Source organism: Benincasa hispida, chromosome 4, assembly GCF_009727055.1.
Source record: "Benincasa hispida cultivar B227 chromosome 4, ASM972705v1, whole genome shotgun sequence".
Classification (NCBI taxonomy): domain Eukaryota; kingdom Viridiplantae; phylum Streptophyta; class Magnoliopsida; order Cucurbitales; family Cucurbitaceae; genus Benincasa; species Benincasa hispida.
In genome coordinates this window covers 7,321,643-7,333,359 of record NC_052352.1, presented here as the reverse complement: position 1 = coordinate 7,333,359, position 11,717 = coordinate 7,321,643, and the positions used below count along the sequence as shown (strand labels likewise).

Genomic DNA, 11,717 nt, shown 5'->3' with positions numbered 1-11,717 from the left:
AAGTGTTCTTAAAAGGTATATCTTCAAAATCCTATTTTAGTTTATGAACATGCTTGCTTAGTTTCTAAAATTAAAGGAATTAGAGTTCTTAATGATTATGTTTGCTTCTGCTAGTTGTATGCTAACTCCAATAATTTATAGCACTTTGCAACAATCGTAACTACTACAACGCAACCATATTTGTAGTGTCACAAGGATATTATCCGCTTTGTAGATGTTACAATTATTATAAAGTGCTACAAATGATATGATCCTGATCATTCATGTAGAGACACGTGAGCGGGAGTGTTCTATATAAAGGAGTTTATATAAGACCGAACCACAAAATGAATAGTTTCATTATATAACGTCGCTAACAATAGATACTTACATTTCACCGGGATGACCATGGGTGACATAACTTGAATCCTGAGTGAGTTGTGAACTCTTGCCTATGAAGACGATCATTTGATTTGTATGGGTGATAGTGGCCAGATCATCGACTCAATAAACCTACCATTTTGGAGAATTGTCTGATTGGAGAGCTGGGAACACAGCTACGCAAGACCAAATTCATTCATTCTAGTATCGGGGTAACTTGATAAGTTGCTCCCTTAAGGACTGATTATGGGGCTTTAACAATGTGGTGTCACGCCTTCTATTGGCCCGATGGGGGTTTGGTCATAGTTGAACTATGACTTATTGTTCATTAGAGGGATCAATGGTACTTAAAGAGTTAAATGTAACTATAAGGGCAAAATGATAATTTTGGCTTAGCTATACTTACGAGCAATTTGTGAAAGGTCATCACATTGTTGACTGGTTATATCCAATAGACACAAAAATATATATGTAGTGTGAATAGTGTAGTTATCAATCTTTAGTGGAGTGACCGGCAGTTAATGGATGTTGAGTAATTTAATTAAAGTACCATTGGAGCTTCATTCTACAAGTTCATAAGGTTTCATCTATAGCTCAACTAGGACTATTGAGATTTAATTTTGGATTAATTTGAATTGTTCAAATTATTTGAGGAAATTAATTATATATGATATAATTAATTCAAAATAATTATATGTGATATAATTATTATAATGTATTTGATACATTATAATATAAAGTTTATTTTGAGAATAATTAAATAATTGAATATGATTCAAATACTGATTATATGAATTGGATTCATATAATTAATTTTAGTATAAATGTGATTTATATTAAATATAACAAATGATTAAGAGAATTCAAACTATAGGTTATATTGTATTTGATACAATATAAAAACTATAGACTATGTATTATATTTGATATAATATATAGTTTAATATATATTATATGATATGATAATTTATTAATATTTTGTTAAATTATTTTTGAATTTTAACTAACAAAGGAGTTGTAACTCCCCTTCCCCTTAATTTACTCCTCAATTAATCGTGGGAAGTTTTCAGTTTTGACGACCTTATTCTTCTTCTTCATCTTTTTTTACAGAGAGGTTATCATACAAAGTGTGTCTATGTGTTTTTTCTCATACCTCTCTCCTTCCTAACTCTCTCCCTTTCTCCCAAAATCATTCAAAGCCTACAACTCCTAAATTCTCACCCTACCCCTAAGAAGAATATAAGAGGTTCACTTGTGGTGATGGCCACTTGATTTTTTGTTCTGTTTGGGATTCCAGTACGAGGAGAGTTTGTGATCAATTCGAGGAATTTCGTGAAGATCTTGTTCTTCAAGAGTAAGTTGAATTTTCTTCCGTAATTATTTATATTTTAGCATGTTGTAATTCCTATTTGATGCATAATTTCTATGTACTGTAATTTTTATTATGTAAAAAGGAAATTGGGACGATCCACTTTCGCCTACGGACCTTATGGTTGTAACATCCTGATTTTTATTTTGTAATTAAGTTTTTTTTTTTTGTTGGCTACTTGAATAAATTATATGAGATTGGACTAAGCTAAAATATGATTTAATTATTTGGAATTAATTGAGTTTTATTTTGGCTTATATTTGAGAGATTTGATTATCTAGGGAGATAATTAAATGTGTATATTAGATTCTTTTTTTTTTTTAAGGAAAAGGAAAAAATATATATAAGTATATATATATTTTGGGAGATAATTAAGGAATTTGTTTTTTTTAAGGGAAAAAGAAGAGTTTAATTTGATTATATATATTTATGGAAAGGGTTAAAGGAATGAAAATAGAAAAAAAAAAGTAAATTAAATTTACTTTTCTCTCTCTCCTCAACCCACACGCACGCAACCCTTTTTCCTTCCCTTCTTCTTCTTCTCTTCCTTTCAGCCCTAGCCGCCAGCACCTTCCAGCCGCTAGCCTTGCCGTTCCGGCGCCGCCGCAAGCAACGTCGCCGGATCTCCTCGCCAGCGCCGCTGCAAGCAGCCTCAACTCGCCGGATCTTCTCGCCAGCGCCACCACAAGCAGTGCCTCATCGTTCCGTCGCCGCCGCCATGAGTTCCAGCCTCCGCCGTGAGCTCCTCGTCGCCGCGAGCAGCGCCGCCTCCTTGTCGTTCTGTTCGCCGCCTCTGCCTTTTTGAGATTAGGTAAGAATTGGATTGTTTTGGGCAAAGTTTGGTGTTGAGTCTTTTTAAAGTGCCTCTTAGTGTTGGAAACAATTTTAGTGTTACCCATTATGTCGACTTTCAGGATTTGGATTTCGAGGCGTTGCTAACAAAGAAATGACCATTATCTTCATCGGAGAGTTTCAGTTTTGGTAAGTTTTGTGTAAACTGGTTGGTTATTCTTTTGGATTGAGAGTAATAGTGGAAAAAAAATAAGTTATTGATTTTGGAATTAATTCTTGATCAGATTGGCTACTTGAATCAAGTTTTGGAATTTGTCAAGCCACAACTTTGGGTTGATTCAAGTTTTTCAAAGGTTTTAAGGAATTATTTGCGTGGACTTTTGTGACCAAGTTGAGGTAAATGATACAGTAATGGTGCCTTGATCTAGATTAGACCTATCAAGTTACTTGGAGCATGATTTTGTTTGATATTATGTTTTGCTAGTTGCATGGTGGTTACAAGTATTATGAGCATGTTAAAATTATAATCAGTACTAATATTATATATGTGATGCATGAATAGACCAATAGAGCGGTTTATTGTTTTGCCTTGACGCGTGTTATTACTATGTTTGACGGTGTGCCTACGGGCCGCTAGACATGCGTGAACCGACAGGTTAACGTTCATGTTACTATCATATTTAACGGCGTGCCTACGGGCCGCTAGAATGAACTGACAGGTTTACGTTCATGTTACTTTTATTTTCATGTTTCATGTTTTGATGGTGTACCTACGGGCCGCTAGACATGCGTGAACCGACAAGTTAACGTTCATGTTATTATTATGTTCGATGATGTGCCTACGGCCGCTAGGCATGTGTGGGTCGACGGTTTCACGTTTATGTTATTATCATGTTTGACGATGTGCCTACGGGCCGTTAGACATGCGTTTCAAGGTAATATAGTACGTCTTTTGGTTTTCCTTTCATCATAAAAAACCGATGTAACTGTATGTGCCACATGCTATTTTTTTTCTTTACTTGTGGATGCATAGTCTGATCCCGGTAATGGGATCACTTACTGAGTATTTTATACTCAACCTTTATCCTTGTTTTTTTTTAGGTAAGGGCAAGGACACTTGGGCGACTGACAAGAAGAATCCGTGACAGTGCCAAAGGAACCAGAATTTGCTTTCGCATTTGACTGTTTATATTTTCGCATGTTTTGTTTTTATCCATTGATGGATTTATCATGATTTAATTAATTTATTTATCTATCTATTTATTCATATTTTTTTTTTATATAAATTGTTTCTTGTTAAAAAGGATGGCCGGGTTGAACAATTTAAGATTTTGAGATGTGTTAGAACATTTTTTTTTTTATATACTTAATGCAGTTTAAGATTATGATTATTTTCTTTAATTTACTTTATTTTCTTCAATGAGAATATTTATGCATGCATGCAGCGATCCCATTTTTAGTAGTCTTAGAAAGTGAGGTTGTTACAACGGTTCTTTCATCCCCAACTTCACCATCAGATACGATGACTAGGGTTTCTGTTAAATCCATATAACGAACAGGCGAGTTCAAAACTTTTCCACTTCGTCGAGGTTCCCTCCATGTTTGAGGTGGATGTGACCTTCTAGATGAACCGACATCAACAAATTTTGTCGATGTACTTGGCTCTCCGATAACCCTTGTTGAAGGTTTAGTAGTTTCGCTAGAAAGCCCATTCAATACTATTTTACTGCGTGTTTCGTGCTCTCTTATGTGGTACTCTTATAAGAATGTAGCATTTGTCGACACAAACACTTTATCATCTTTTTTATCGTAAAAGCAACCACTTCTCATTCATTCAGGGTAGCCTATAAATATGCACAATTTTGAACGAGAATTCAATTTTTTAGGATTAGCCTTAAGCACAAGTGCTGAGCAACCCTAGATTATGAAATAGCGTAAACTACCTTTACGACCATTCCATAATTCTAAAGGTATTTAAAAAACACTATTGGATGGAATACAATTCAAAATATAAGCTGCAGTTTGTACTACATATCCCCATAACGAGTCAGGTAAGGAAGTGTAGCTCATCATGGACCGAACCATGTCTAACGAGGTTCGGTTTATCCTTTCTACTACACCGTTTTGTTGATGTGTATCAGGTGCTGAGAGTTGGGATACAATTCCATATTCTATCAAATAGTTCTGGAATTTTAAATCTATATATTATCCACTTCGATCAGATCAAAAGTGTTTTTTTTTATTGTTTTACTTAGTGCATTTTCAACTTCAGTCTTTATTCTTTGAACTTTTCAAAAGCTTGAGACTTATGTTGCAATAAGTAAACATACCCATACCTTCAGATTATCTATTTGTGATTATCAAAACTATAATTAAATTTTACTATTTAAATATTTTCTTTTATTTTTCTATTTTTGAAAATCCCTTAATTGTCAACTACTTAAAATTTCCCACGTTACCTTTTTGTATTGTTTAATTTTATTTAAATATTTTACAATTTCAAATAACAATTGCCCATTGATAATACTTTATTTCAAAAATAATTATTATATATTTACAGTTTCGAAAACATATTTATAATTAATTTGAAAAATGAATTGATGTAGTTTAAAATAAATAGATGACAATTATATTTAGTTGTATTATGAAAATTAAGCATATTTCATCTACATTCTTTAATCTATTTTTTTTAGTTATAAAAATTTGATTCTATTTTCTAAACCATGAGTGAAAAGTAGATAACAAATTAAGAAATTTGGAGCTGAAAGTAATGTCCATAAACTTAATTTTTAAAAATAAAAATTAAAAACAAAATGATTACCAAACGGAATCTGACTTATTGCATTCTAAACAAATATAAATATTAAAATGAATCTACTATTTTTTTTTTTAAATAATTGAATATGGTGTGATTTTAAAAAAATAATTGCATGAATGTGAGAAAGATACTACAGGTATATAAATAAATCCAAGGATAAAATTGGAAATTAAAAATTTATTACAAAGTGAAATTGGATCCCACGAGAATTTAAGATTAGGTAAGTTGATCTTAAATATGATTTATAAAATTATTTTTTTTATTACAATGTGAAGTTGAATTCTGCAAGAATTTAAAATGGGATAGAGATGATTTGTCGTAGTTTTTAAAATAATTATCAACGACTGTACTTCTAGAAAAATCAATACTTGAGTTACACTTCGATAAATAAATAAAGTATATTAATTTAGGTATAATAATTAAAACAGAAATATTTAATCTTTTATCTTTATTTTTGTAGTTTATAATTTTAAACCACTGCTTAGAAAGATATATTTTTGTTTGGTCCAGATTAATTTTAAATATTAAGAATTTTTTTTTTAAAAAAATAAATATGATATAATCTTTTAAAAGATGGATGCATTTAACTTACAGAAATTAGAAAATATATTTGATTAGGTAAGAAAAAAAAGATATATAAAATGAATCTTAATTTTAAAATACAAAATTGAAAACTAAATATAAGTTAAAATTTTTCATAGAATCTAAAAACTAGAATCATGTGGTTTTAAAATAGAGGTGAAATGAGCATGTTTTTAATAGAATTAATCTTAATATATTTTACCAAACATAAATAAAGGTTAGGAAAGAAAATTCCTTTTTGCTCTCTATATTTTGGGTTTAGTTTTCATCTTATCTCTAGGTTCAAAATGTTACACATTTAGTTATTTGAGTTTTGAGTTTTACTTCAATTCAATTTTAAGTTTGCAAATGTTAGAATTTTATTTTTGATATTTGAATTTTATTTCAATTTGGTCCATAAGTTTCAAAATTTATACTTTTAACATCGATTTTCACTAAATACTCATTTTTGTTTTTAGTGATAATGTCTATTGATTAATTTAAAATAATTAAAATAATTATAATTAATTAAGTTTCACTATTTTTCATCACTACTAAACTTAAATTTAAAATCTTAGTTCATAATTGTTTTAAATTAATCAATAAACATTGATATCAATAATTAAAAGTGAATATTTAATAAAAAAATAAAAGCTAAAAATGTAAATTCCTAAATACTAGGAATCAAATTGAAATAATACTCAAATCTCAAATGTAAAATTATAATATTTTAAAATTTAGTGATTAAATTGAAACCCAACTCAAAATTAAAGACTAAATATGTAATATTTGAAAATTTAAGGATGAAATAGAAACTAGATAAAAAAAAGATAAAAAATTTATTTTTTTCAATAGAATTTTTTATAATCCACTTCTATCCCTTCTAACAACAACCTTAAATGCATCTAAGTCCAAACACTTTCTTAAAATTCCCTTTAAAATTTTTATCACAATTCACTATCCAGTATTTACGAATGGTAAAAGATAAAAAATAGCGTGTAAATTGTAAATTTATTATACACGAACTAGTCTACACTCTGATTCCTAATAGAGCCGGCTTAAGGAAAGTAGCGGTAAATCCGTAAACCATGTGTATTCTTAAAAATTCAGGCGCTAAAAAAGTTAAAAAGTTACCGAATGAGGTAAAAATAAAAGGGAAAAATGGGTTTTGATAGGGTGAAATGGAAAATCAAAGACTCAAAAGGCAGTTGCGGCGAATGAAGAGGAGAGTGAACTTAACGACAGCACGTTGCATATAAATTACTAATAAAATCAACGGCTGGGATCGTTTTATAGGGTTTGATCTAAGGGTTTGAGAAGCCACCGCGTTTACAAATCCAGCCATGAATCGGTGGTTTATTGATTTGCATTTTGGTTTCGGCTGTTCCATTCCACCCTAATTGAGCCTCCTCTCTTTTCTCTCTCGCTTATCTTCTTCTTCTTTGTTCTTCTTCTTCTTCTTCTTCTTCTTCAGCTTGCGGTCATCATCGCCATGGATTTTATCTCTCTCTATCTCTGAAACCTTGATTCATAAGCCTGTTTCTTGTGTTCGCTTTTCTCTCTTCATTCTTCTCCTTCTTCGTTTTCCCAGTTTGAATCTGTAATTTTGTTTCTCCGCTTGATTTGGAGCTGTACTCAAAGAGTGCGACAAGATGCCATCCAACGGCCCTGATTCGCAGCCGCAGCAGCAGGCAGCGCATCAGACAGAGCAGAATCAGCAAACGCACAAACAGCCGCAGCCGCAGCGGTGGATGGCGATGCAGTATCCGGCGGCGGCGATGATAATGCAGCACCCGATGATACCGCCGCAGCATTACGTGCCTCCGCCTTCGCCGCACTATATCCCGTACCGTCAATACCCGCCGCCGCCGCCGCATCAGATTAATGGCCAGCAGCACCAGCAGCAACACCAGGGATCCACCAGCGAGAACAAGACTATTTGGGTTGGCGATTTGCAGCATTGGATGGATGAGAATTACCTCCATAGCTGCTTCGCTTCCACCGGCGAGGTTTCCAATTTTATTATTTTACAATTTATGTTTCTTTTTCTTTTCATTTAGAATATTAATGCATACTGATTCATTTATTGCCATTTTATTGGTATCTACTGTTTTGGATTTGTTTGGCTAAGAAATCAATTCGTCATCTGTCTCTCTAACCGTCACTAGCGTCATTTAGCTTACTCAATATAGATGATACATTTTTTTTTAATGAAATAACTGAGGGTTGTCAACAGCAAAATTCTCAGGATTTTATTTTTAAATTTTATGTCTGCAAGTCATTGATTTTGCAGTCAGTCTTAACAGGTTTACTATTTTTGTTACGGGAGACTGCTTGGAGAAAACTGCAAAACTCTTACTTGGATCTGTTGTTATTATCAGATTTGAGGCTTTGTTTAATTCCAGAGCATTTATCATCAACTAGGGCCCAAATTTGTGTAGTCAATGCATCCGTTTGTTTCACTTTTGCATTCCTTAAATGATATTTTATACTATATATGTTGTGTTTTCCTCAATTGTTACGTTCTAATTTCTATGTTATTGAATGAGACAAGTCGTGTAAACTTTAATTTTTTTCCCTTTTAGTCTTGTTATTTAATTTTGTTTAGATACTTTAGGAAAAAAGAAGTAGAGAAAGTAAGGAGTGTAGAAGTCTAAGAGTAAAGAATATCTGAATATGTGGGAGGCATGTCGGTTCATTCAGAATTCCTATATCATCAAGTACCAACACTACTAATTTCATTCAAGTGAAAGATGAGATAGCCTGATTTTTTTCTTTCTTATATTTCTTTTTGATTTTGTGATTTTAACTAATAATATATTGGTCATTATGCACATTCCAGTTTATATTTAATCATGATTTCTAAATGAAATTACTTTGACATATTATTCTTCAATAAAGTAAGATATGATACTAGCCAAGTTGTTGTTGTTTTCTTTGTGTGCGTGTGTTTCTTGTGTCTTTTACATTATGGATGTTCCTTGTCTGTTGATTTGTTTCGTTTCTTATAAGAGAATCTATCAAAGGAATCCTCTAGGAGAATGTGTTTTTGGCTTTTGGTCTTTTTCTTGACAGTCTTTGTTGTATTCTCTTTAAGCACATTTCTTATGTCCCATGCTTTACGTAATTATTACATGCAGATTTCTTCCCTTAAAGTCATTCGTAATAAGCAAACTGGTATATCAGAAGGCTATGGATTTGTAGAATTTTTCTCTCATACAACAGCAGAGAAAGTTCTGCAGAACTATTCTTCAATTTTGATGCCTAATACTGAGCAAGCTTTCCGGCTAAACTGGGCAACATTTAGCACTGGCGACAAGCGTTCAGAAAATGGTTCTGATCTTTCTATTTTTGTAGGAGATTTAGCAGCGGATGTTACTGACAGTGTACTGCATGAAACTTTTGCTAGTAAATATTCATCTGTCAAAGCAGCAAAAGTTGTCTATGATCCAAATACTGGTTGTTCGAAAGGTTATGGTTTTGTAAGGTTTGGTGATGATAATGAGAGGTCTCAGGCCATGACTGAAATGAATGGCATATATTGCTCAAGCAGGCCTATGCGCATTGGTGCAGCGACACCCAAAAAGTCATCTGGATATCAGCAGCAATATTCTTCACAAGGTATGTAATACTTTATCTGTGTAATTATTTGCTCATAAACAATATTGGATCCATTTGCACAGTTTTGAGTCAATATTTTATCACGTCCTTAAAAAGGGCCTTTTTATACTGGTGACATTGTATATATGTCAAGGTTGTGGTGTAATTTTATAAGACCACCAGGACTAACCCTTGGCAAATTAAGCTGTTCATGCATCAGCCGTAACTTTATATTGTCTTGGTATTAGGATATGCATCAAATGGTTCATTCTCCCATGGACACCAGTCTGATGGAGATTTTACAAATACAACTGTGAGTTGGATTGCTTCATTTTGTCTTCATATTATCAATCGTTATTTCTCTTGCTAATTCTCTTGTTCTTCCTTTTTTTCTTATCTCTTCGTCTTGGTTTTGGGGGATGTGTGTAAAGATATTCATTGGAGGGCTTGATCCAAATGTTACCGATGATGATCTTAAGCAGCTCTTTTCTCAGCATGGAGACATAGTATCTGTTAAAATACCAGTCGGAAAAGGTTGTGGTTTCATCCAATTTGCAAACAGGTATACTTCATGGGCCATGAGTTGCTTGACTTGACCATACACGAAGAATGAGTTTTTTGTTTCTTCATCCGTTTCAGTTACTCAACTATTCTTTAATTCTGCTGTGTAGAAAGAATGCTGAAGAGGCATTGCAGAAATTAAATGGAATTGTGATTGGCAAGCAAACAGTACGTCTTTCTTGGGGACGTAGTCCGACAAATAAGCAGGTAATTCTCTTGTGTGTGTGTGAAAATGGTAGAAACATACAACTAACTCAATTTTCAGGTTAGGAGATGCTTATGGAATAACTTTTTTTTTTTTTTTTCTTTTTTCCCCACCAAAAGAGTCTACTGTTATCTGGTGAATGCACTCTTCTTAGTTTTTACTTACATGGTAGTTAGCAAATCTATCATTCCTTTTTTATGTGTTTGCTCTGTTTTTCTAATTATTTAAGAAAAGTAAATTCAACCACAACTTTTATGCACAATGTGATTTGAAGGAACAACTGGAAACATCCCTGTCAAATTATAATACCAGGATTTACTAAATAACCCATATAAAATATTATTACATTCAGCATTTAGGAAGGAAATAAAAAGTCCCTGTTGTGAGATCCCATGGAATCTTTACCATATGGAATATACAGAGGTAGAGAATGGATGAGGGAAGGAAATAGAAGGAAATATGCTTAGAACTTCCCTGGTGAACGGTGATGGTTTTATTAAGTAGTGTGTAGATCTAATCTATATATGTGCTTTCTAAATTCTTGAAATATTGGTATGCTAGCTGATTAAATTTGTCTCTATATTGAGTATCTTATAACTAGTACTTTTCTATCGACAGTACCGAGCTGATTATGGTAACCACTGGAGTGGAGCCTACTATGGAGGACAAATGTATGGCGGATATGGATATGCTCTGCCGCTACCTTATGATCCACCAACCATGTATGCAGCAGCATATGGAGCTTACCCTATGTATGGCACCCATCAACAGCAAGTGAACTGATGATTGGAAGGCAGAGGATACAATCTTTAGTCCTTATACAAGGCAATTGTCCCGCCGGAAGCCTGGGGTGGGCAAATCTTCTACGTTTCTCTGTAGGATCTCACTATCTATAATGGGCAAAGTTGCTTCATTTCTGAATGTTCAGCTTTGTTATCGAGGTTTGCTATAAATCCCTCCATCCATGGAGCGGAACCGAATTTTGATGGACCTGAGTTATGTAGAATATGATTTACTAACTATTCGTTTGAGACCGTGAGAACTAATAAGGAACTTAAATGTTTATTAGAATATATAATGTTATGGCTGGTAGCTTTAGCTAATTTTATTCTGCTTCTGCACTTGCTTTTCAATATTAGCATGAATTTGAAGCTACCATCGTGAAGATTCTAACTGTTCTGTCCTTGTCCTGTCCTTTTGCTTAGTTTTGGGAGTACTTGAAATGTTTGTCTGATCAGACAACTCATGAGAGAATAAAAAACAATGTCCCTCAACGGATTTTGATTGATTCCCACTAGATATGTGGGAATTATCAAATGATTTTCAGTTGCCCTTTTTTGGTTTTTGTTTTCGTTTTTTTTTTTCAGGTCTGCTTGGAATGATTTTTGTTTAAAAACTCTTTTTCCCTTCACTATGTGGTCAATTGCTTGATTCTTTGATGGTCTATATGT

The 11,717-nt window shown here is 32.9% G+C and overlaps 1 protein-coding gene and 1 long non-coding RNA gene across 2 annotated transcripts; both read left to right on the top strand.

The window, feature by feature from the left end:
• The first annotated feature begins 2,149 nt into the window (after positions 1-2,149).
• On the top strand, positions 2,150-3,912 carry LOC120075952. Its single transcript, XR_005481461.1, has 4 exons — positions 2,150-2,540; positions 2,644-2,710; positions 2,806-3,456; positions 3,623-3,912. It is a non-coding gene; the product is annotated as an uncharacterized LOC120075952 (long non-coding RNA).
• A 3,354-nt stretch (positions 3,913-7,266) lies between these two features.
• Positions 7,267-11,369, top strand: LOC120075695 (polyadenylate-binding protein RBP47-like). The gene is made up of 6 exons (XM_039029309.1): positions 7,267-7,909; positions 9,041-9,521; positions 9,749-9,813; positions 9,932-10,062; positions 10,172-10,268; positions 10,885-11,369. The coding sequence occupies exons 1-6, from the start codon at positions 7,553-7,555 to the stop codon at positions 11,047-11,049; spliced, it is 1,296 nt and encodes a 431-aa protein (XP_038885237.1). The 5' UTR covers positions 7,267-7,552; the 3' UTR covers positions 11,050-11,369.
• The last annotated feature ends 348 nt before the right edge of the window (positions 11,370-11,717 follow it).

Coding starts and splice junctions, on each gene's coding strand:
- LOC120075695 (XM_039029309.1), top strand. CDS start 7,553: ATGCCATCCAACGGCCCTGATTCGCAGCCGCAGCAGCAGGCAGCGCAT. Junction 9,814..9,931: donor GAGATTTTACAAATACAACT/GTGAGTTGGATT, acceptor ATGTGTGTAAAG/ATATTCATTGGAGGGCTTGA. Junction 10,269..10,884: donor GTAGTCCGACAAATAAGCAG/GTAATTCTCTTG, acceptor TTCTATCGACAG/TACCGAGCTGATTATGGTAA.